The 25,848-nt window shown below is 46.2% G+C and overlaps 1 protein-coding gene across 1 annotated transcript in view; it reads right to left on the bottom strand.

Moving 5' to 3' along the window:
• LOC125516858 (prolyl endopeptidase-like) overlaps positions 1-25,371 on the bottom strand; it is a 39,907-nt gene extending 14,536 nt beyond the window's left edge. Inside the window, exons 1-4 of the mRNA XM_048682148.1 lie at positions 25,092-25,371; positions 24,637-25,017; positions 24,466-24,541; positions 24,314-24,381 (exon numbers count right to left, since the gene is read on the bottom strand). Coding sequence (XP_048538105.1) covers positions 24,314-24,381; positions 24,466-24,541; positions 24,637-25,017; positions 25,092-25,322 — 756 coding nt within the window. The 5' untranslated portion in view covers positions 25,323-25,371. The remainder of the gene's footprint in view (positions 1-24,313; positions 24,382-24,465; positions 24,542-24,636; positions 25,018-25,091) is intronic.
• Positions 25,372-25,848: the final 477 nt, after the last annotated feature.

Below are 25,848 nucleotides of genomic sequence, written 5' to 3' on the forward strand. Positions count from 1 at the left end.
CGGACACTATTCCAACGAGTGTACAGCTCCCTACAAGAGAAGAGAAGATTCTCCAAAAAGAAGAAGCAAAGGATCACCACCAAGAGAGAGAAGGAGTAGAGATGATCGTTATGAACGATGATACTCACGGAGAAGCAAGGATTCGGAAAGGAAGGAAAAATCATCAAGGAGCTACACAATACGAAGACATCAAGCTCATGTTGGTGAATGGGTATCCGGCTCCGACTCCGACAACCACTCCAAGAGAAGTTATCACTCCGACTCTGAAGATACTCAAGATGAAGGTGTTGCCGGTCTAGCACTTGTGTCAACCAACTCCTACGACATATTTGACTCACCAAATGAAGGAATTGGAAGATGCTTCATGGCCAAAGGTCCTAAGGTAACACATCCCGAGTATGTTGATTTTAATAGTGATGAAGATGACTTGTTGGGAGATGATTTGCTTGATGACAACTCTAGTGATGAATACTATGATGAAAGACCAATTAATCATGCTAATCAAGATAAAACGAGTGACAATGATAAGGAGAAGATTGAGGCTCTAACTAAAGAACTAAAAACTCTTAAGTTGGCTCATGACACTATCTTCGAAGATCATCGAGAACTTTTAAGAGCTCATGAGAAACTACGCTTTGAAAAGCTCAATCTTGAGCAAGAGCATGAGTTCTTAAAAGCAATCAATGATGATCTCCGCAAGAAAAGTTCTTCTTACATTGCCAAGCGTTTACTCTTATCCACTTACATGCCTCAAGTCAAATCTAACAAGAAAGATTCTTCCGCTAGTAGTAACAATGATCATGCTAAATCCAATATTGTTGCTTCTAGTAGTTCTCTTGATTCCACTAATGATTCTCTTAGCCAAGTTACACTTGAGCAAGAAAATAGCTTATTGAAGGGAATTATAGAGAAAGGAGTGTACAAAAGCCTTGCCGGGAGTAAGCAATTCGAGGAAATTGTGCGCAAGCAAGGAATGAACTGGAAGAATCAAGGTGTTGGTTTTGAATGAAAGTTCAATGCCAATGGAGTTGAATGGGAAGAAGATCAATACCCCAAGACAAAGTTTGTCCCTCAACAAGATAAGTATACTTCTTTCAAGGGGACACAAGCTCAAGATGATCTTCCACCACAAGACTACGAGCAAAAAGGCAAGGACAAGCTTCAAGAGGAAATTGATGCATTTGAAGAAGCTCCTAAGACCTTAGTCAAGTGGATTCCCAAGACTTCTTCAAGCTCCACTTCATCAAGTACGACTACAACTCCAAGGATTCCCATCAAGATGATGTGGATCCAAAAGAAGAAGAACTAGAGAGTTCTTGAGGGTGACTCCGCCAACATACTTCACTCTTATCATTTTGGCAAGAACAAGTGCAATCAACTTCCACATCTTGCACTAGTTCAAGGAGTCACAAACCCTCTTGTTGGTAAGACAAGGGACAAGGTAACCTAAAAGTTTTCATGGACATCATCTTTTGTGTGCATCACTCTATGTCTATGGATATCCTTGTTTGTTCCTTGTGGGACTAACCCATGTAGGTATTGAAAGTGCAATTCACTCAAATGGATAGCTCCAAGAGATCTACATCAACATTGAGCATCCACATCTTCAATATCTACATGAAGTCATCATCGACAAAACCCAAGGTTAGTTCATCCCTCTTAGGGGGGATATCACATCTAGGGGGAGCTTTACTCTAAGACTTGAGCTAAAGCAACTCTAAAGATGTGAACAAAACAATGCTTTATGTAAAAGTGGTAACCCCACTTGAGCTTAAACGATGAGTATGACCTACGATCAAGTGTTCTCACTTGACTCCTAAGTCAATATACTCATATATAGATGAACTAATCATCGCAAATTGCTTGATAGATGCTAGAATTGGTTGTGCATGCCTTGCCACATATTTCATTTGCTATCTTATTGTGTGAGCATGCTGATTGCATATTTTACTCATTCGAGGACATCCACTTGTTGTTTTGATTGTTGGCTTTATCTTCTTTTGCCAAGTGGATGGACAAGAATGCCTAAGAACCTCCTCTAGCTATCTATGCTTTTCTCGTCTCAAACTCTATTCATGTTGCATCACAAAATTTGATCAAGTCAGATTCGAACCACTCTGTGTGAGGAGCGCTCGGAGTCCCCGATTCGTCATAGACTTAAACTTCCAAAACCTCTTTATGATTCTCGGTCTGACCGATACTCCACTTTCGGTCCTACCGAGATCATTTAGTTGATCTAGGTTTTCGATCTCGGTGCAACCGATTTGAACCTTTCGGTCTCACCAAGTTTCAGTAACTGCACGCAGTTATGAATCTCGGTGCCACCGAGTTGTTCAACTCGGTCACACCGACAGGGTCGGGCTATATATAGTCACGGGCAAAATTTGGAAATTTCTCCGAACCCCTTCGCCCGCGCGATAGCCTGCTCTGCCCCCGAGGTCTTCGGATCGTCTTCTCGCCGCCAGCAGCCTCCAGTCGCTGGTCTCCGTCGCCGTCAAAGGGATTTCTGCCCCGCCGTTGCCGCCGTAGCAAGTCCCCGCCGAACTAGGGTATGGACTTGATCTTTGTGCTATTCCTCAATCTGATTCCTAGCACATTGTGATCATATTGTTTCTGGCCACGTTTGATAAACTTCTATCCAGTCAAAACGCTCATAGATTAGGTTTGATTCGAAATTTCTAGGTTTAGGTTTCCGCCGAAACCATCTCGGACCCACCGAGTTGAAAAACTCGGTCCCACCGATTTGGCTTATGCCAGTGCACAAGTAAAACTCGGTCTAACCGAGAATTACTATCGATGTGACCGATTTTTGAACTCAGTGAAACCCTAGCAGTCTCGGTGCCACCGAACTGTGACTCAGTCTGACCGAGTTCACTAGTTTAGGTTCCAAAACTGCTTCGGTATCACCGAGTTTGAAAATCGGTAGATCCGAGATGATTTCAGTGGGAAACTAAAACTAAGTTTTTGGATTATTCTTTTGCAAAAATCTCTGCTTTTTGTGATGCTCATCCACTCTATCTCATCCATAATCTATTCACAGGGTCAGCAGTCAGTTTGCAACATGTCTGATCAAAGTGACAGCCAGAACCTCTCAGAGCAGCAAGTGGTGATGAGTGAGGGCACTAGCCCCTCAAGTTCTTCAGATGATGGCAGCAGGAGCACCCCCTGCAATCTGCCTAAGGCTGCCACACGTCAAAGGAAGAAGAGAACGTCTGATTCTGAAGATGAGGACTATGTGGCAGAGGAAGAGGCCACTTCCAAGAGAGTTGAGCCAGCTCAAGGCTCAAAGCCAGGCCTAAAAATCAAGAGGCCAGCAGGCAGGCAACCCATGTCAAAGGCTAGAGCCTCAACTGAGAAGCCTGCTCCCATTGAGCCCGTTGCAGCTGAGGGCAAGAAAAGGAAAGAGAGAGTGAAGAAGACTGTTGCTAGAGTGCTTGGGAAGGCCTCCATCATGGTAGAAGAGGAGGAGGAAGAAGAGGCAGCTGCACCAGCGCCCAAGGCAGCCAAACTTATGGGAGATGCCATAAGGTCAGGAACAGCTGCATCCAAGCCCAAGGAAGCACCCAAGGCTGCATCTAAGCCTAAGAGTGCACCAAAGAGAAACACAAGAAGCATCCCAGCCACTGAGAAGAACAAGGCCCCAGTGCGTGAGACTGTTGCAGAAGAAGAAGAAGAGAGTGTCCTTCGGAAGCTCAAGCCCAAGATCCCAGACCACAACGATGCTCATCCTGTGGCTGAGGATATGAAGCTAAGGAGAGACTCAGGGCTCGGGAAATGGAGAGAAGCAGATCCATATGCTTCTAGGAGAAGGACTGAAGTGGACTACAGATTTCATACAAAGGAGCAGCAAGATTTCTATGAGACAGTGCTACTTGACAAGAAGCCAATTGTATGTGACATGAGATGGGTCGACTGGACCTATATCAAGGATAATGAAGAGTACTACCCAGGAGTTCAGGACAGCTTTAAGGCGTGTGGAGTAGAGGACTTTGTTGGGCAGAAGCTCACAAAGTGGAACGAGGAACTCATCATGCAGTTCTACTCCACAGCTCACTTTTATCCAGATGGGAGGATTACATGGATGTCAGAAGGTACGAGGTACCACTCTACTGTTGAGGAATGGGCGAAGTTGATTAATGCCCCAGAGGAACAAGCAGATGACCTGGACATTTATGGCAAGAAAAAGATGGACCATAACTCCATGTCCAACATGTACAAGGAGATTCCGAATGAAGCACTTGACACGTTCAAGTTTGGCTCAGTGCATTATCTGCTCTCAGGATTGCCTACGATCAACTGGATCCTTAGGCACACCCTTCTGCCCAAGTCTGGAGATCACAAGATGATCAGAGGTCACGCGATCAATTTGCTTCATGTTTTTGACGTGCCTCAAAAATTCAAAGTTATGAGCCTCATAGTGGAAACGATCAAAAGGACTGCGGCAGATCAAAAGAGGAGCTGTGGATATGCCCCTCAGATTCAGGAGCTCATCAACTCCAAGATGGGCACGGGCGTATATTTGTTGGATAAGGAACACCTGCCCATCTGTCCAGATTTTGAGAACAATGAAGTTGTGATGACAGAGAATGAACCATCATCTGCCCATGCACAAGCTCAGAAGGAGAAGGCGAAGAAGGAGAAAGCTGCCAGGATGCCTACTCAAGCGGAGGCATCTGACTATTTCTTGAAGACCAAACAAGAGCAGCTCAGTTACTTGATTGTGTCCACCCTGCGGATTGAGCAGAGTATAGCCACCCTGACTCAGAACCAGGCGAGTTTAGAGAGGATCATGGAACAGAGGTTCTATGACTTGGACATCAAGGTAACAGAAGTTCAGTCTGCAGTGGAGCAGCTCCAGGAGGACATGAATGAGAGGAGAGGCAGGACCACGACTCATGCTTTTTCTAGAGTGCCACGAGGCCCGCGGTCGTCTGCCGTGCCAGTTGCTGACACCAGAGCCACCACCTCAGCACCAGCTACAGCCTCAACTCCAGCATCTACTTCAGCTCCAACTCCAGCGACTACTTCAACATCTACAGAAGCCTTCGTCCTTGGAGTGATCCGGACTCCACCACCACCTGAAGATCAAGCCTGAGCGTCGATCGAGTGCTATGCATTTTCTAGGAACTTTTTGGTAACTTGTTGCCAAAGGGGGAGAAGATGTATAGATCATAGGCTTCGAGAGAGAGAGAGAGTGTTGCTTTTCTCTCTTGCTTTATTTGGTGGTTTTTCGAACTTTGTTTGCTTGTGTGTGAGATACTACGTCCTTATGCTTGTGAGACATCGATGATCATGTGTTTGATCATAAGCTACACTTAATGTTTGCTTAATGCTTGCTTAAATATTATCATTCTTATCTATCTTATGTGATCATTCACTATTCTTGGTGATGAGTGCATGCATTTCAATCTTATCATTTTTGAGCGCTCCACCAAGATGTATGTGACATGGAAGAGTAACCCATGACTCTAACTCTTTGTGCATTTGCAGTCCAAAGCAAATTTTAAATATGCACAAATTTAGGGGGAGCTCTTACTTATCACATACTTCTCAAAGCGACGATATATTTCATGCTTATTATCTATTGTCGAAGCTTTGATCTATATGTTGTCATCAATTACCAAAAAGGGGGAGATTGAAAGTGCAACTATCCCTAGGTGGTTTTGGTAATTCATAACAACATATAGCTCATTGAGCTAACACTATTCCAAGATAATTATTTCAGGAAAGCTCAATGATTGGCATGGCATGGATGTGAAAGTGGAGCCCTCAAAATGCTAAGGACAATGGATTGGCTCAAGCTCAAAAGCTCAAGACTCTTCATTTTATATTTTAGTGATCCAAGATCACATTGAGTCCATAGGAAAAGCCAATACTATTAAGGAGGGATGAGGTGTTGCTTAATGAGCCTCTTGCTTCATGTGCTTAGTGATATGCTCCAAAAACCCTCAACTACTTTCCCATATCCACATATAACCAAAACTCTAAGCCAAACTCGGTCCTACCGATTCTTCCTATCCGGCACCACCGAGTTTCACTTGTCATTAGCCACTGCCAAAACCCTAGCAATTCGGTTCTACCGATAAGGATCTCGGTCCCACCGAGATGGGGTTGCAAACTCTCTGTTTCCCTTTTGTAACTTTTCGGTCCCACCGAAAGAGCGAATCGGTCCCACCGAGATTGCAATGTAAACTCAGTGTTTCCCCTTTGTAACTTTTCGGTCTCACCGAGTTCCACTCGGTCTCACCGAAAGAGCAAATCGGTCCCACCGAGTTTGCCTGACCAACTCTCTGGTTAGCTAATTACCAAATTCGGTCTCACCGAGTTTGTGTAATCGGTCTCACCGAGATTACGTTATGCCCAAACCCTAACCGAATCGGTCCTACCGAGTTGCATGTCAGTCCCACCGAAATTCCTAACGGTCACTAGGTTTACTACTTCGGTCAGACCGAGTTTATTTATTCGGTCCCACCGAGATTGGAAAACTGTGTAACGGTTGGATTTTGTGTGGAGGCTATATATACCCCTCCACCTCTTTCTCATTCAGTGAGAGAGCCATCAGAACACACACATCATTCCAACTCATATGTTCTGAGAGAGAACCACCTACTCATGTGTTGAGACCAAGACATTCCATTCCTACCATATGAATCTTGATCTCTAGCCTTCCCAAGTTGCTTTCCACTCAAATCTTCTTTCCACCAAATCCAAATCCTATGAGAGAGAGTTGAGTGTTGGGGAGACTATCATTTGAAGCACAAGAGCAAGGAGTTCATTACCTACACACCATTTGTTACTTCTTGGAGAGTGGTGTCTCCTAGATTGGCTAGGTGTCACTTGGGAGCCTCCGTCAAGATTGTGGAGTTGAACCAAGGAGTTTGTAAGGGCAAGGAGATCGCCTACTTCGTGAAGATCTACCGCTAGTGAGGCAAGTCCTTCGTGGGCGATGGCCATGGTGGGATAGACAAGGTTGCTTCTTCGTGGACCCTTTGTGGGTGGTTGCTTCTTCGTGGACCCTTCGTGGGTGGAGCCCTTCGCGGACTCGCGCAACCGTTGCCCTTGGGTGGAGCCCTGTGTGGACTCGCGCAACCATTACCCTTCGTGGGTTGAAGTCTCCATCAACGTGGATGTAGGATAGCACCACCTATCCGAACCATGGGAAAAACATCCGTGTCTCCAATAGCGTTTGATTTCTCCAAACCCTTCCCTTTATATTCTTGCAAGTTGCATGCTTTACTTTCCGCTGCTAATATACTCTTTGCATGCTTTCTTGAATTGTGTGATGATTACTTGACTTGTCCTAAAATAGCTAAAATCTGCCAAGAACTAAAATTGGGAAAAGGTTAAGTTTTTATTTGGTCAAGTAGTCTAATCACCCCCCCCCTCTAGACATACTTTCGATCCTACACCTTGGTTCTCAAAAACTGAAGGAAATACTTACTCTACTTTGCTGCATCACCCTTTCCTCTTCAAGGGAAAACCAACGCATGCTCAACAGGTAGCAAGAAGGATTTATGGCACCGTTGCCGGGGAGATTTGCGCCAAGTCAAGTCAAGATTTGATCTCTCGTCAACAAGTCATTTCTGGCGCCGTTGCCGGGGAGATCTACGCTCAAGTCAAGACATACCAAGTACCCATCACAAACTCTTCTCCCTCGCATTACATTATTTGCCATTCGCCTCTTGTTTTCCTCTCCCCCAGTTCTAAAATGATTTTCGAAAACCTTTGCCTTTGCCTTTTCTTCGTCGCTTTGCCGTTTGTCTCTTTTTCGCTTGCTTCTTGTGTGCTTGGTTGTTGGATCGATTGCTTGTCACGATGGCTCAAGATAATACTAAATTATGTGATTTTTTCAATACCAACAACAATGATTTTCTTAGCACTCCGATTGCTCCTACTAGCGATGTTGAATCTTGTGAAATTAACGCTGCTTTGTTGAATCTTGTCATGAAAGATCAATTTTCTGGCCTTCCTAGTGAAGATGCCGCTACCCATCTAAACAACTTCGTTGATTTTTGTGACATGCAAAAGAAAAAAGATGTGGATAATGATATTGTTAAATTGAAGTTGTTTCCGTTTTCGCTTAGAGGTCATGCTAAAACTTGGTTCTTTTCTTTGCCAAAAAATAGTATTGATTCATGGAATAAGTGCAAACATGCTTTTATCTCTAGGTATTTTCCTCCCTCTAAGATCATCTCTCTTAGAAACAATATTATGAATTTTAAGCAACTTGATCATGAGCATGTTGCACAAGCTTGGGAGAGAATGAAATTAATGATACGTAATTGCCCTATACATGGTTTGAATTTATGGATGATTATACGGAAAATTTAGGCCAGATTGAATTTTGCTTCTAGAAATCTTTAAGATTCGGCCGCGGGAGGCACTTTTATGGAAATCACTTTAGGAGAAGCTACTAAACTCCTATATAATATTATGGTTAATTACTCTCAATGGCACACCGAAAGATCCACTAGTAAAAAGGTTCATACAATTGAAAAGATTAATGTTTTGAGTGGAAAGATGGATGAACTTATGAAATTGTTTGCTAATAAAAGTATCTCTTCTGATCCTAATGATATGCCTTTGTCCACTTTGATTGAGAATAATAATGAATCTATGGATGTGAATTTTGTTGGTAGGAACAATTTTGGTAACAACGTGTATAGAGGAAACTTTAATCCTAGGCCGTTCCTAGCAATTCCTCTAATAATTAAGGTAATTCCTACAACAATTCTTATGGAAATTTTAATAAGATGCCCTCTGATTTTGAGATTAGTGTTAAAGAATTTATGAGTTCACAAAGGAGTTTCAATGTTTTGGTTGAAGAAAAACTACTTAATATTGATGAGTTGGCTAGGAACGTGGATACAATTTCTCTTGATGTTGATTCTTTGAAAATTATATCTATTCCACTAAGCTTGATATCAATGAGTCTCTAAAAGACATGAGAATTTCCATTGATGAGTGCAAAGAAAGAACCGCTAGGATGCGTGCAAAAAAGGATTGCTTTGTAAAAGCGTGTTCTTCTAGTTTTGACGATAATAAAGATGAAGATCTAAAAGTGATTGATGTATCTCATATTAAATCTTTGTTTTCCAATATGAATCTTGATAAATATGGGACTGGAGATGAGTCAACTTTAGTTAAAAGGTGTCCCAATGATTCGGAGTTTTTAGATCTTGATGCAAAAATTTACAAAAGTGGGATTGAAGAGGTCAAAACTTTACATAGTAATGAACCCACTATTTTGGATTTCAAGGAATTTAATTATGATAATTTCTCTTTGATAGATTGTATTTCCTTGTTGCAATCCATGCTAAATTCTCCTCATGCTTATAGTCAAAATAAAGCTTTTACTAAACATATCATTGATGCTTTAATACAATCCTATGAAGAGAGACTTGAATTAGAAGTTTCCATTCCTAGGAAACTTTATGATGAGTGGGAACCTACTGTTAAAATTAAGATTAAAGATCATGAATGCTATGCTTTGTGTGATTTGGGTGCTAGTGTTTCCACGATTCCAAAAACTTTGTGTGATGTGTTAGGTTTCCATGAATTTGATGATTGTTTTTTAAACTTGCACCTTGCGGATTCCACCATTAAGAAACCTATGGGAAGGATTAATGATGTTCTTATTGTTGCAAATAGGAATTATGTGCCCATAGATTTCATCGTTCTTGATATAGATTGCAATCCTACATGTCCTATTATTCTTGATAGACCTTTCCTTAGAACGATTGGTGCAATTATTGACATGAAAGAAGGAAATATTATATTCCAATTTCCGTTAAGGAAAGGCATGGAACACTTACCAAGAAAGAAAATCAAATTACCTTATGAATCTATTATGAGACCCACTTATGGATTGCATGCCAAAGATGATAATACCTAGATCTATTCTTGTTTTTATGCCTAGCTAGGGGCGTTAAACGATAGCGCTTGTTGGGAGGCAACCCAATTTTATTTTTGGTGTTTGCCTTTTGTTCCTGTTTAGTAATAAACAATTCATCTAGCCTCCAGTTATATGTGGTTTTTTGTTTTAATTAATGTTTGTGCCAAGTAGAACCTTTGGGATAACCTACAGTGATAGTTAATTTGATCTCGCTGAAAAACAAAAACTTTTGTGCGCAAGAAAATAGTTTTCATTAATCATAGAAACGTGCTTTTCAGTTGATTCTTTTTGCAGAAGATTAATAAACAAATAGCTTAGGACTTCCTAATTTCTCAGGATTTTGGAGTGACGGAAGTATTCGAAAGTTACAGATTGCTAGAGACTGTTCTGTTTTTGACAGATTCTGTTTTCGTGTGTTGTTTGCTTATTTTGATGAACCTATGAGTAGTATCGGGGGGTATGAATATAGAGAAGTTGTAATACAGTAGGTTTAACACCAATATAAGTAAAGAATGAGTTCATTACAGTACCTTAAAGTGGTGGTTTGTTTTCTTATACTAACGGAGCTCACGAAATTTTCTGTTAAGTTTTGTGTTGTGAAGTTTTCAAGTTTTTGGGTAAAGATTTGATGGATTTTGGAATATGGAGTGGCAAGAGCCTAAGCTTGGGAATGCCCAAGGCACCCCAAGGTAAAATTCAAGGACAACCAAAAGCCTAAGCTTGGGGATGCCCCGAAAGGCATCCCCTCTTTCGTCTTCGTCTATCGATAATTTTACTTGAGGCTATATTTTTATTCACCAAATGATATGTGTTTTGCTTGGAGCGTCTTGTATGATTTGAGTCTTTGTTTTTAGTTTAACACAATCATCCTTGCTGTACACATCTTTTGGGAGAGACACACATGAATCGGAATTTATTAGAATACTCTATGTGCTTCACTTATATCTTTTGAGCTAGATAACTTTGCTCCAGTACTTCACTTATATCTTTGTAGAGCACGGTGGTGGTTTTATTTTATAGAAATTATTGATCTCTCATGCTTCACTTATATAATTTTGAGAGTCTTTTAGAACAGCATGGTAATTTGCTTTGGCTATAAAACTAGTCCTAGTATGATGGGCATCCAAGATGGGTATAATAAAAACTTTCATATAAAGTGCATTGAATACTATGAGAAGTTTGATGCTTGATGATTGTTTTGAGATATGAGGATGGTGATATTAGAGTCATGCTAGTAGAGTAGTTGTGAATTTGAGAAATACTTGTGTTCAGGTTTGCAAGTCCCGTAGCATGCACATATGGTAACCGTTGTGTGACAAATTTGAAGCATGAGGTATTTCTTTGATTGTCTTCCTTTGTGTGGAGGTCGGGATTGCGCAATGGTTAACTCCTACCAACCGTTCCCCTAGGGGAATGCGTGTAGTACTTTGTTTTGATGACTTGTAGATTTTTGCAATAAGTATGTGAGTTCTTTATGACTAATGTTGAGTCCATGGATTATACGCACTCTCATCCTTCCATCATTGCTAGCCTCTTCGGTACCATGCATTGCCCTTTCTCACCTCGAGAAGTTGGTGCAAACTTCACCGGTGCATCCAAACCCCGTGATACGATACGCTCTATCACACATAAGCCTCCTTATATCTTCCTCAAAACAGCCACCATACCTACCTATTATGGCATTTCCATAGCCATTCCGAGATATATTGCCGTGCAACTTTCCACCGTTTCGTTTATTATGACACATTTTCATAATTGTCATATTGCTTTGCATGATCATGTAGTTGACATCGTATTTGTGGCAAAGCCACCATTCATAATTTTTCATACATGTCACTCTTGATTCATTGCACAACCCGATACACCGCCGGAGGCATTCACATAGAGTCATATTTTGTTCTAGGTATTGAGTTGTAATTCTTGAGTTGTAAATAAATAGAAGTGTGGTGATTTTAATTATTAGAGCATTGTCCTGTGTAAGGTAATAAAAAAGGCCATAAAAATAGAAAGGCCATAAAAATGAGAGAAAAAGAGAGAAGGGACAATGCTACTATCCCTTTTCCACACTTGTGCTTCAAAGTAGCACCATGATCTTCATTATAGAGAATCTCTTATTTTGTCAATTTCATATACTAGTGGGAATTTTCATTATAGAACTTGGCTTGTATATTCCAACAATGGGCTTCCTCAAATTCCCTAGGTCTTCGTGAGCAAGCAAGTTGGATGCACACCCACTTAGTTTCTTTTGTTGAGCTTTCATACATTTATATCTCTAGTGCATCCATTGCATGGCAATCCCTACTCACTCACATTGATATCTATTGATGGGAATCTCCATAGCCCATTAATATGCCTAGTTGATGTGAGACCATCTTCCTCTTTTTTGTCTTCTCCACAACCACCATTCTATTCCACCTATAGTGCTATGTCCATGGCTCACGCTCATGTATTGCGTGAAAGTTGGAAAAGTTTGAAAATACTAAAGTATGAAACAATTGCTTGGCTGAAACCGGGGATGTGCATGATTTGGGTATTTTGTGTGACGAAGATGGAGCATAGCCAAACTATATGACTTTGTAGGGATGAACTTTCTTTGGCCATGTCAATATTAAACTTTTGTATTGAATCTTTCGGATCTGAACATTCATGCCGCAATAAATAAAATTACATTGATAATTATGCTAGGTAGCATCCCACATCAAAAATTCTGTTTTTATCATTTACCTACTCGAGGACGAGCAGGAATTAAGCGTGGGGATGCTTGATACGTCTCCAACGTATCTATAATTTTTGATTGTTCCATGCTATTATATTATCTATTTTGGATGTTCAATGGGCTTTATTATGCTCTTTTATATTATTTTTGCGACTAACCTACTAACCGGAGGCCCAGTGCAAATTGCTGTTTTTTTGCCTATTTTAGTGTTTCGCAGAAAAGGAATATCAAACGGAATCCAAATGCAACAAAACCTTCGCGAGGATCTTTCTTGGAACAAACGCAATCCAGGAGACTTGGAGTTGAAGTCAGAGATGCAACGCGGTGGCCACGAGGCAGGAGGGCGCGCCTAGGGTGGTAGGCGCGCCCCCACCCTCATGGGCCCCTCGTAGCTCCACCGACCTACTTCTTTTGCCTATATATACTCTTATACCCTGAAAACATCCAAGGGAGCCATGAAACCACTTTTCCACTGCCGCAACCTTCTGTACCGTGAAATCCCATCTTGGGGCCTTTTCCGGCACTCCGCCGGAGGGGGAATCGATCACGGAGGGCTTCTACATCAACACCATAGCCTCTCCGATGATGTGTGAGTAGTTTACCACAGACCTTCGGGTCCATAGTTATTAGCTAGATGACTTCTACTGTCTCTTTGATTCTCAATACAAAGTTCTCCTCGATGTTCTTGGAGATCTATTCATTGTAATACTTTTTGCGGTGTGTTTACCGAGATCCAATGAATTGTGGATTTATGATCAAGTTTATCTATGAATAATATTTGGTTCTTCTTGAATTCTTATATGCATGATTTGATATCTTTGCAAGTCTCTTCGAATTATCGGTTTAGTTTGGCCTACTAGATTGATCTTTCTTGCAATGGGAGAAGTGCTTAGCTTTGGGTTCAATCTTGCGGTGCTCGATCCCAGTGACAGAAAGGGAAATGACACGTATTGTATTGTATTGTTGCCATCGAGGATAACAAGATGGGGTTTACATCATATTGCATGAGTTTATCCCTCTACATAATGTCATCTTGCTTAAGGCGTTACTCTGTTCTTATGAACTTAATACTCTAGATGCATCCTGGATAGCGTTCGATGTGTGGAGTAATAGTAGTAGATGCAGAATCGTTTCGGTCTACTTGTCACGGACGTGATGCCTATATACATGATCATGCTTAGATGTTCTCATAATTATTCGCTTTTCTATCAATTTCTCGACAGTAATTTGTTCATCCACCCGAGATGGCAACAATACAATACGTGCCTTGCTGCCCCTACTGTCACTGGGAAAGGATGGTAACAGGAGGCAGGGAACACGATGTTTTACCCAGGTTCAGGCCCCCCTACCCGAGATCCGCCGGTTTTGACACCGACATTGGTGCTTTCATTGAGAGTTCCTCTGTGTCGTTGCCGTTAGGCTTGATGGCTCCTACTATCATCGATAGCGATGCGGTCCAGGGTGAGACTTTCCTCCCCAGACAGATCTTCGTATTCGACGGCTTTACACTGCGGGCTAATTCGCTTGGCCATCTGGAGCAGATTGAAAGCTAAGCCCCTGGCCATCAGGTCAGATTTGGAAGTTTGAATTACACAGCCGACATTCGCGGAGACTTGATCTTTGATGGGTTCGAGCCACAGCCGGGCGCGCCGCACTGTCGCGATGGGTATGACCTAGCTCTGCCGCCGAACAGTACACCAGAGGCTGCGCCCGCATCAGCTCCGACCCTCAGCTCGGAGCCAACTACGCCAGTTGAGGATGGGTGGTTAGACACCGCCTCAGGGGCTGCAGTCTCAACGGCGATCGAGCCGAACACCATCCTAAACCTCTGCGTAGCCCGTGACTCCAAGGTGCCGGACTCTTTTCCGGACTCCGAACCATCCGCGCCCCTACCAATCGAATCCGATTGGGCGCCGATCATGGAATTCACCGCCGCGGATATCTTTCAGCACTCGCCCCTTGGCGACATTCTGAATTCACTAAGGTCTCTCTCTTTGTCAGGGGAGCCCTGGCCGGATTGTGGTCAACAGGATTGGGATGCGGACGATGAAGAAATTCGACGCCCACCCACCACCCACTTCATAGACACTGTCGATGATTTAACCGACATGCTCGACTTCGACTCCGAAGACATCGACGGTATGGACGGCGATGTAGGAGACGAACGTGAACCAGCACCCATAGGGCACTGGAAAGCCACCTCGTCATATGACATATACATGGTGGATACACCCAAAGAAGGCAATGGCGACGGGATAACGGAGGATGACCCCTCCAAGAAGCAATCCAAACACCGACATCAGCGGCGCCGCTCTAAGTCCCGCCAAAGCAAAAGTGGTGATACCGACACAGGAGATAATAACACTTCGGATGGTGCCGAAGAAAACAACAAACCCCTCCAGCAAGATTTAGAGCAGGAGGATGGAGGAGCCAGCTCTCCTGAGAGAGCGGCAGACGGAGAGGAGGAGGATGAGAATTACATCCCCCCCTCCGAAGACGAGGCAAGCCTCGGTGACGACGAATTCGCCATCCCAAAGGATCTCGTCGAACAAGAGCGCTTCAAGCGCCGGCTCATGGCCACGGCAAATAGCCTGAAGAAAAAGCAGCAGCAGCTTCAAGCTGATCAAGATCTACTAGCTGACAAATGGACTGAAGTCCTCGCGGCTGAGGAATATAAACTCGAGCGCCCCTCCAAGAGTTACCCAAGGTGCAGGTTACTACCCTGACTGGAGGAAGAAGCGTATGATACGGCTGATCGGCCACCTCGTGGCCGCGATAGAGAGGCATTCCAGCCAAAAGCTCAGCCTCCACCCCAACGCCATTCAAATAAAAATGCATGGGGAGATACGCCAGACCTGTGAGACATATTGGAGAACAAGGCAAAGCATTCAAGATCGATCAATGGATCATGAGGGCGCACCACTCGGCGAGATGACAAACGTCACGCCGGATACAGTAAAAGCAAATCCGGCCGGGCCGAACACAGCGGGCAAGGCCCATTCGAGCTGCGTCGAGACATATCCCAATACAGAGGCGCCGCACACCCCTTATGCTTCACAGTTGAAGTAATGGAACATCAATTCCTAGAAGGCTTCAAACCTCTAAATATTGAATCATACGACAGCACAACAGATCCCGCAGTATGGATTGAGGATTTCCTCCTCCACATCCACATGGCCCGCGGTGATGACTTACACGCCATCAAATACCTCCCACTAAAGCTCAAAGGACCAGCGCGACATTGGCTTAACAGCTTGCTAGCAGACTCCATTAGCTGTTGGGAAGATCTGGAAGCCGCATTCCTCGACAACTTTCAGGGCACTTACGTGCGACCGCCAGACGTCGATGACTTGAGCCACATAATTCAGTAGCCAGAAGAATCAGCCAGGCAATTCTGGACTCGGTTCCTTACAAAGAAAAATCAAATCGTCGACTGTTCGGATGCGGAGGCCTTAGCGGCTTCCAAGCATAATATCCGAGACGAGTGGCTAGCCCGGCACCTTGGTCAGGAAAAGCCGAAATCTATGGCAGCTCTCACGACGCTCATGACCCGCTTTTGTGCAGGAGAAGACAGCTGGCTGGCTCGCAGTAATAACATATCAAAGAACCATGGTACCTCAGATACCTAGGACGGCAATAGCAGGTCACGTCACAACAAGCATAAGCGCCGCATTAACAGTGAAAATACTGAGGATACGGCAGTCAATGCCGGATTCAAAGGCTCTAAACCCGGTCAGCGGAAAAAGCCATTCAAACAAAGTACGCCGGGTTCGTCCAGCTTGGACCGTATACTCGATCGCTCGTGTCAAATACACGGCACCCCAGACAAGCCAGCCAATCACACCAACAGGGATTGTTGGGTGTTCAAGCAGGCCAGGAAGTTAATTGCTGAAAACAAGGACAAGGGGCCGCATAGCGATGACGAGGAGGAGCCCCGGCAGCTGCACACTGGATGACAGAAGAGGTTTCCCCCGCAAGTGCGGACGGTGAACATGATATACGCAAACCACATCCCCAAGAGGGAGCGGAAGCGTGCGCTCAGGGACGTATATGCGTTGGAGCCACTTGCCCCAAAGTTCAACCCTTGGTCCTCCTGTCCGATCACCTTTGATCGCAGGGACAACCCCACTAGTATCCGTCATGGCAGATTCGCCGCACTGGTCCTAGACCCAATCATCGACGGATTTCACCTCACTCGAGTCCTTATGGACGGCGGCAGCAGCCTGAACCTGCTTTATCAGGACACAGTGTGCAAAATGTGTATAGACCCCTCAAGGATCAAACCCACAAAAATGACCTTTAAGGGCATCATTCCAGGTGTAGAGGCCCATTGCACAGGCTCAATTACACTGGAAATGGTCTTCGGATCCCCGGATAACTTCTGAAGCGAAGAGTTAATCTTCGACATAGTCCCGTTCCGCAGTGGCTATCACGCGCTGCTCGGGCGAACCGCATTTGCTAGATTCAATGCCGTACCGCATTGTGCATACCTCAAGCTCAAGATGTCAGGACCTCGTGGAGTTATTACAGTCAATGGAAACACAGAGCGCTCTCTCCGAACAGAGGAGCACACCGCGGCCCTTGCAGCAGAAGTGCAAAGCAGCCTCTCAAGGCAATCAACCAGTTCGGTGCTTCACAGCCCGGACACCTCCAAGCACGCTCGGGGCAATCGGCAAAAAGACCGCCTAGCGCGATCTGAGCTCGCGTAGCAATACGGCAGCCACCCCAATCCTAGCCCAGCGGCGAAGCTCGTGCCGCGCGTACATAATTACGCATTAAAAATACCATGGGCACAGGTGGGAGGGGGGCACAACTACGGCACGCCCCAAGACACGGCCTAAACCGCACTAGGGGCTTCCCGTTAGGTTATTTTTCCTTTTTCTTTCAGGACCTTAATCTCTGGAAACACTGTCCAGCAGCACTATTGCTGAACACATGATGCAGCAGCCATGGAGGCAGACAACAACGTTATATCACGGAATTCCCGGGTTGATTACAGTAACGTGTGAAATATTCAATTTAATATCATTCCTCAGCTTGCCCTTGGAAGGGACATAGTCCTACTCTTTTCTTGTCGCACTATCTGTATCATGCCGCTTTAATGCAATTTTCTAATAAATAATGCATGACATTACGACTATTATTGCATTCTTGTTATATACATATCTATGTGTTCATTAATGACGCCTTGCAACCATACACCATGGTACGGCCAATACACCAGGGGCTTACGTACCCCACAATGTGGTGTGAAAAGTCCGAACACTTTCACAAGTGCGGCACCCCGAACTTATAGCATTATATGCATCAGCTCCAAATCATGTCTTTGGTCAAATGTTGGGTTTGCCCGGCTCCTATGTTTTGGTACCTTACATTCCGCTCTATCGGCTAAGGTAGCGCTAGGAGAACTACTGTGATTGTGCCCCGGTTCTGCCGGGCTGAGCACCTCAGAAGAGAAAGCTAAAACTGACTGTCATGATAAGGCGAGAGACTGGTCGCTGTTCAGCGAGGTTTTTCGAGTCCCTAAAGACTTATGCCGCTTAGGGCGAGGGGCCGGCCCTGTCCGGCTTATAGGCATGTATCGCGCCCCGAATTTGGCCTTCCGAACACCAGGGGCTTCGCCGAAATTTAAAATTATAGAATTCTATGGGTAAGTGAGAGTGATAAGGCATTATTAGTCTGGTTGCCTTGTTCGTTGTGCTGAGCACCTCCCTCGAAGGACCCAAATATGGGAACAAGAGTGCTCAGGTTTATCCCGAACACCCCAGCACTCGTGGCATGGGGGCAGAAGCCGAGGACTAGCCATCTCTCGTATTGGATAAACAGCCAAACAGAAGGTAATATTTTAAATTCAAACAAGCGTTGCATAGCGCCTATGAAACAAGTTTTCATAAATACAGGATAAAATGAGCAAGTTTACTCAAATATTACATCTTTCGAACACTCGTCCGCAATGAGACGGGCGCCCGGCAGAACACCCTCGTAGTACATCTCGGGGTGGCGGTGCTCCTTGCCCTCTGGCGGCCCATCCTCGATCAGCTTCACGCCGTCCAGCTTGACCCACTGCAATTTCACACGGGCAAAAGCCCGGCGTGCACCTTCAATGCAGACGGATCGCTTGACGACCTCCAGCCGCAGGCAGGCATCCACAAGCCACCTCACCAGGCCGAAGAAGCTGTTCGGAAGGGCGTCGCCAGGCCACAGCCAGACTATAAAGCCCTTCATGGCCTGATCGACCGCCTTATGTAGCTCGAGCATCTGCTTCAGCTGGTCGCTCATCGGCACCGGATGTTCGGCCTCAGCATACTGAGACCAAAACAGCTTCTCCGTCGAGCTTCCATCCTCGGCCTGGTAAAATTGTGCGGCATCGGACACACTGTGGGGCAAATCTGCGAATGCTCCTGAAGAGCTCCGGATCCGGGTAAGTAATCGGTAATTTACTTTTACATGCTTGCTTTGCATATAGAAAGCCTTACGCGCCGCTATCTTCTTCATCGCGTCAATCTCTTGGAGGGCCTTCTGGGCCTCTGCCTTGGCACTCTTTGCGCTCTCAAGGGCCGTGGCAAGCTCGGACTCTCGCGTCTTCGAGTCAAGCTCCAACGCCTCGTGCTTCGTCACGAGAGCCTGGAGCTCTTGCTGCACCTCGCCCACCCGAGCCTCGTGTTTCTCTCGCTCGGTGCGCTCCTGGGCCGCTTTTTCTTCGGCCTGGGCTAGCTCTTGCTTCAGGGTCGCCACCTCGGTCGTGGCCCCTAGCAAACATACGATGATCCTATGGTCAAAAAAAACATACGATGATCCTGTCATTTTGCAATCGCGTACTTTTTATATATATACACATCTATAGACGGGGTATTACTTACCCTTGTTCTCCTCGAGCTGCCTCTTGACAAGGCCGAGCTCCTTCCGGGACCCCTCGAGGGCCTGCTTCAGTACGGCGACCTCCGCAATCAGTGCGGCGGACGCCAGCAGCGAAGCCTGCATATGCATATTGACGTACTTGTATTAGACTCATGCGATATTATTTGATCCTCTGTTCGGCTTTTCTTTGTGAACACCGAACAGAGCATCAGGGGCTACTATCTATGCGGTAATATTTCTACTACATTTTAAAGCACTTACCTCGAAGCCTGTTAGAAGGCTGGCACAAGCTTCAGTCAATCCGCTCTTGGCGGACTGAACCTTCTGGATTACCGCACTCATAATAGTGCGGTGCTCCTCGTCGATGGAAGCGCTGCGCAGATTGTCCGGCGCCTCTGGATGGACAGAGGTCACCGGCACAGGCGTCTTGCCCCTCTTAGAAGAAGGCCGCCTGCCCGAGCCCGGAACCGCTGGAGGGTCCGGCACGGTGTTCGGCTGAGGGCCAAACTCGGAGCCCTCAGGGGCCCCGTCCCCTCGGCTCCCGGAGTCCGGAAGGTCGCCTTGAGGCGCCTCCGGGGCTGTCTCCCCTCGATCCAGTGCCTCTTGAGACAACACCTCGGCGTCGTCGGCAGGATGAGGGGAGGTGGCGGTCGGGACTGGATCGCTATCCATGTCCGACAAGCCCAAGGAGTCGTCCGATGATACATCGAGGCTGGCTCGTGGCGGCCTGCATAATTGCGTTCGATGTTAGAGAAAGCAGTGCGGCAAAAGAATCCTATGAGTTACTCTGGTATCCGAACACATATGATCTCCCCGGGGGCTTGACCCTGGGGAACCACTCGTCTTCGCCTTCGTCGGCGGCGGGGGAACCGTCCGGAAGGAGAATCCTTCCCTTCTTGGACCCTCTGGCCTCCCCAGTTGGGCGGCCTTCCTTTTCTTGTCTCCCCCAGTCGATGGGGGAGCGTCTTCTTCTTCCTCTTCCTCGTCTTCAGGGGAAGAGTGCACCGCAGAGTCGTTGGATGGTATGTCCGACGACACCTGGCATCGGGAACTCTTTCGAGTCCCCTTGGCCTTCTTGGTCTTCTCCGGCACCGTGTAAGGGGCCGGAGTCAACATCTTCGTCAGAAGATCGGTTGCGGGGCCTTCGAGCAAGGGAGCCGGACAGTCGATCTGTCCGGCCATTTTCTGCCAGTCCTATCAAAGGTACATGAGTTTAGATCCCGCACAGAGTCAATCTATATAAAATAAGTATCCTGTGAAAGGTAAAGCAGCTTACCGCACTGGCTTGGCGCTTCGCGCTGAATCCGCGATCCTCGGTGATAGGGGGGACCTCGACGCTTTTGAACAGCACCCTCCAGGCGTCTTCATGAGTCGTGTCGAAGAGCCTGTTCAGAGTTCGGTGCTGCGCCGAATTGAACTCCCACAAGTTGAACTCCCGTTGTTGGCACGGGAGTATCCGGCGGATGAGCATAACTTGGACTATGTTGACAAGCTTGAGCTTCTTGTCCAGCATGTTTTGAATACATGTTTGGAGTCTGTTCAGCTCCTTCGAATTACCCCAGGGCAGGCCCTTCTCTTTCCAGGAGGTGAGCCGCATGGGGATGCCAGATCGGAACTCGGGGGCCGCTGCCCATGCAGGGTCGCGCGGCTCGGTGATATAGAACCACCCCGATTGCCACCCCTTTATGGTTTCCACAAAGGAGCCCTCGAGCCATGTTAAGTTGGGCATCTTGCCCACCATGGCGCCTCCGCACTCCGCCTGGCGGCCGCCCACAACCTTCGGCTTGACGTTGAAGGTCTTCAGCCATAAGCCGAAGTGGGGCCTGATGCGAAGGAAGGCCTCGCACACGACGATAAACACCGAGATGTTGAGGATGAAGTTCGGGGCCAGATCGTGGAAATCCAGGCCATAATAAAACATGAGCCCCCGGACGAAGGGATGGATAGGGAATCCCAGCCCGCGGAGGATATGGGTGAGGAATACTACCCTCTCATGGGGCCTGGGGGTGGGGATGAGCTGCCCCTCATTTGGGAGCCGGTGCGCGATGTCGTCGGGCAAGTATCCGGCTCTCCTCAGTTTCTTGATGTCTCCCTCTGTGACAGAGGAGACCATCCACTTGCCTCCGCTCCGGACATGATTGGAGAAGGTCGAGGTGGGAAGTGCGGACTTGGGCGCTAGAGCTCGAGTGTGCGAAGATGGATGAGCAAAGGAGGAATAAGGCGTGGATAGAAAGGTGAATCCTTATCCCTTTATATGGGCGGACGAAGTTAAGCGTCCCCACTTGCCTGATAAAACTCGCTTATCCCCCAAGCGCCGCAATTGATGGCGTGGTTGGGTTACCCACGCCCGTATTGATGAGAGTCTCGTAATAAGGGGACACGATCTCTGCTTTGACAAGACGTGTCGAAAAACTGCCTCGCGTTATGTGCGGGGCTGGTTAAAAGAAACGGTTCAAATAATCACTGGGCCATGACATAACGTCATGCTGCCAAAACAAGAAAATTGGATCTGCGAAAATATTATTCTCTCTAGGGTGGAATGTGGAACTTATTTTGCAGGGTCGGACACTATCCTCATATTCAAATTTTTCTGTGATGTATTTGGAGAAGGAACCCGCCTTGCAATGTCGAAGACAATACTGCGCGCCGTACTCGTCGTCATCGAAGCCTGGTTCAGGGGCTACTGAGGGAGTCCTGGATTAGGGGGTCTCCGGACAGCCGGACTATCTCCATTGGCCGGACTGTTAGACTATGAAGATACAAGATTGAAGACTTCGTCTCGTGTCCGGATGGGACTCTACTTGGCGTGGAAGGCAAGCTAGGCAATACGGATATGGATATCTCCTCCTTTGTAACCGACCTTGTGTAACCCTAACCCTCTCCGGTGTCTATATAAACCGAAGGGTTTTAGTCCTTAGGACTACAACCATAACATACAATTGTTCGCACACGAACACGCCACCGTGTACCCTCGACGCCGGGGGTGATGCACCGCAGCTCACATCGAAGGAGACCTGCCGGAAGCGCGGTACGCAAGACAATCCGGCGGGCGTTTTTGAGGACCCGAGACCCCACACGCCCGGGAGGGACCCCGTCAGGGCGCGTAGCGGCTATGGGCTGCCCTAGGTCGACCTGATCGCCCCTAGGGCCTCTAGGTTCGCCGCCCTACAATGAAGAAGAACGAACGAAGAACGAGAAAGAAGAAGAATAAGGGAGAAGGAAAAGTAAAGGTAAAAGATGTAGATATATTTGTTCGATTGTGTGTTGTTCAATCGGCCGTCACCTCTCATATATTTATGAGGCAGCTGGACTTCCCGTACAAGAAAAGGACTAAAAATTCCGTCCAAAACACCAAAAACCCTAACCTAACTCGGACAGGAATCTTTGGTAATTTCCTGGACCAACTCGGTCTCACTGATTAGTTTGCTTCGGTCCCACCGAGTGGACGTTGCAAACTTTCTGTAACTTTCTGTAATTTTTCGGATCAACTCGGTCTCACTGAGTCAATCAACTCGGTCGGTCCGAAATGACTCTGCAGCTTCTGTTTCTGACCTTATTTTGTCTCCACAGGTTGCATACGACCTCCCATTTAGACGTTCTTTATATCAAAATCAATCGTTTCGACGAGACGCACAACTTTCATGTTGAAACAGTTTCCATCAGAGGCCATATTGATTGAGTTTTATGCATTTCTTTACTCTGGTGTCAACATAAGCATCTCTGAACTTGTCATAACTTTTGAGTCCGAGCTCCGTTTTGGACCATCTTCATATCCATCTTGATCTTCTCGAAGAGAGACATTCCAAGGTGACTTCCAATCATAAGTTTGAATTGGTCTTGATATAACCTATGCTAATTTTAGGACTGTGCCAATTTTGAGCGTCAACAACAATCATACCATAGGCTAGCTTCTAGGGTTTAGCCTCTCTGATCTCGTGGTAGATCTACTCTTGTACTACCCATATTATCAATATTAATCAAGCAGGACATAGGGTTTTACCTCCATCAAGGGGGCCCAAACCTTGGTAAAACATCGTGTCCCCTGCCTCCTGTTACCATCCGACCTAGATGCATAGTTCGGGACCCCCTACCCGAGATCCGCCGGTTTTGACACCGACAACCCCTTTTATCGCGTTCGTTGCAAGGTTCTTGATTTTTGTGCAGGTACTAGGCGATTTGCGTGTAGTCTCCTACTGGATTGATACCTTGGATCTCAAAAACTGAGGGAAATACTTATGCTACTTTGCTGCATCACCCTTTCTGTTGGAAATATGCCCTAGAGGCAATAATAAAATGGTTATTATTATATTTCTTTGTTCATGATAATTGTCTATTGTTCATGCTATAATTGTGTTATTCGGAAATCGTAATACATGTGTGAATACATAGACCACAACACGTCCCTAGTGAGCCTCTAGTTGACTAGCTCGTTGATCGAAGGATAGTCATGGTTTCCTGACTATGGACATTAGATGTCATTGATAACGGGATCACATCATTAGGAGAATGATGTGATGGACAAGACCCAATCCTAAGCTTAGCTCAAAGATCGTGTAGTTCGTTTGCTGTAGCTTTCCTAAAAATGGGGAGGTTATCATTGGAAAGGATAGTAGTAACGATGGGGGAAACGTTGATGCTTTTGATTATCCTCATGAAGAACCTACTATTTTACACAATAAAAAGTTTCGGATTGGTAGTGGTAATATTATTGGAAAAGGAGTTATTCAAGATTTCTTTACTTGTGTCGGTGCTTTGCCCACTGATACGTCTCCATCGTATCGACTTTTCCAAGCACTTTTGACCTTGTTTTGGACTCTAACTTGCATGATTTGAATGGAACTAACCCGGACTGGCAGCCAGTGGAATTCCTCCTCCTTCTCCGAGCAGCCGAAATCGCAAGCCCATGCACGACCTGGAAGCATGGCAGACACTCACAAGGTGACCACTGTGGACACAAACAGGATGCGGTTTTCAGAGGAGAGGCGACAGGCAAAACCTATGGTGAACTTGTGGAACCGAAGCATGTCCATGACACCGACGTGAGCCAGAGCACAGCCGAAGAGACCGGGCCGCTGCAGTCACAAACAATGAAACAATCTCTGCTCACTACTGGAACAAATGAGCTGCAACAATCTGCAACAAAATTATAAAGACTAGCCAGCTTTACCTGGTTGATGCAGGCGGCGACCAGGAGGCCGCCGTTGCTCCCGCCTTCGATGCACAGCCGGCTCGGGCTCGTGTACCCGGCGGACACGAGGAACTTGCCGGCGGCGATGAAGTCGTCGAAGCAGTTCTGCTTGTTCGCGAGCGAGCCGGCCTTGTGCCAGTCCTCCCCGTACTCGCCGCCGCCCCGGATGTTGGCGACGCATGTCATGAACCCCAGGTTCCTCATGAGGACGACGCGGGCCGTGCTGAACTGCGGCGTCGTGCTCATGCCGAACCCGCCGTAGCCGAAGAGGAGCGCCGGGTGCGACCCGTCCAGGACGATCTTCTTCCTCGACACCACGAACATCGGGATCTTGGTCCCGTCCTTGCTCGGGTAAAACACCTGAAAAAACAAGCAAGCAAGATCAACTGAACTGCAAATACACCACACATGGTTCTTGAGAAAAGCAAATGTACCTGCTTTGATTTGAAATCCGTGCGATCGAAGCCCGGGACGGTGATCTCTCTGTATATGCTCATCTCAGGAGCCCCGGAGCTGAGATCACACCTGTAGACGATCCCCGGAGTGAGGAAGCTCGAGAACTCGACGAACACCTCGGAGTCGCCACGCCTACCGGTGATCCCGTTGACGCTGCCTATGTCGATGGGTATGCCGTGGAGCAGCTCTCCGGTGGCCAGGCTCCTCATCTGCAGCACGTACTTGACATCCGACAAATAGTTCACCAGAAGCTTGTCACCGTGGTGCCCTTGTTCATCATGTCGTATCTCCTCATCCGTAGCTCCGTTTTGGGCATATAGCATATCAAAATGTTTGTCTCAGAGAGTACATCATTTCGTTCCATTGCATCATTTTCATTTGAGTTAATCTTGATGCCCGAAATGCTGTTAGAAGAGTGCTACTTCAGATAATTGTCAGATCTGCTACTCCATTTAGATATTTGTCATTTTTGCCATGATTATTGTGTGCATGATATGCCCATGAGCTCTACATATGTTTTGTTAAGGGTTTTGCCATCTTTCCAGAGGTGCAACCCATGTATTTTTGTGATGTGTGTGGTGACTAGCACAAGCTTGCAAAGTGAGGCACTTGGTAATTCTGTTTTCAGGGACTTAGCATTTCCACTAAGTCCTTGACCTGTTTATCTCATATGGCCATATGTTCATGTCGTTTTCTAGTGATTCGTGCCTCTTTTGAGGATGATCATTAAGGATG

The sequence above is a fragment of the Triticum urartu genome, chromosome 6 (assembly GCF_003073215.2).
Source record: "Triticum urartu cultivar G1812 chromosome 6, Tu2.1, whole genome shotgun sequence".
NCBI classification, from domain to species: domain Eukaryota; kingdom Viridiplantae; phylum Streptophyta; class Magnoliopsida; order Poales; family Poaceae; genus Triticum; species Triticum urartu.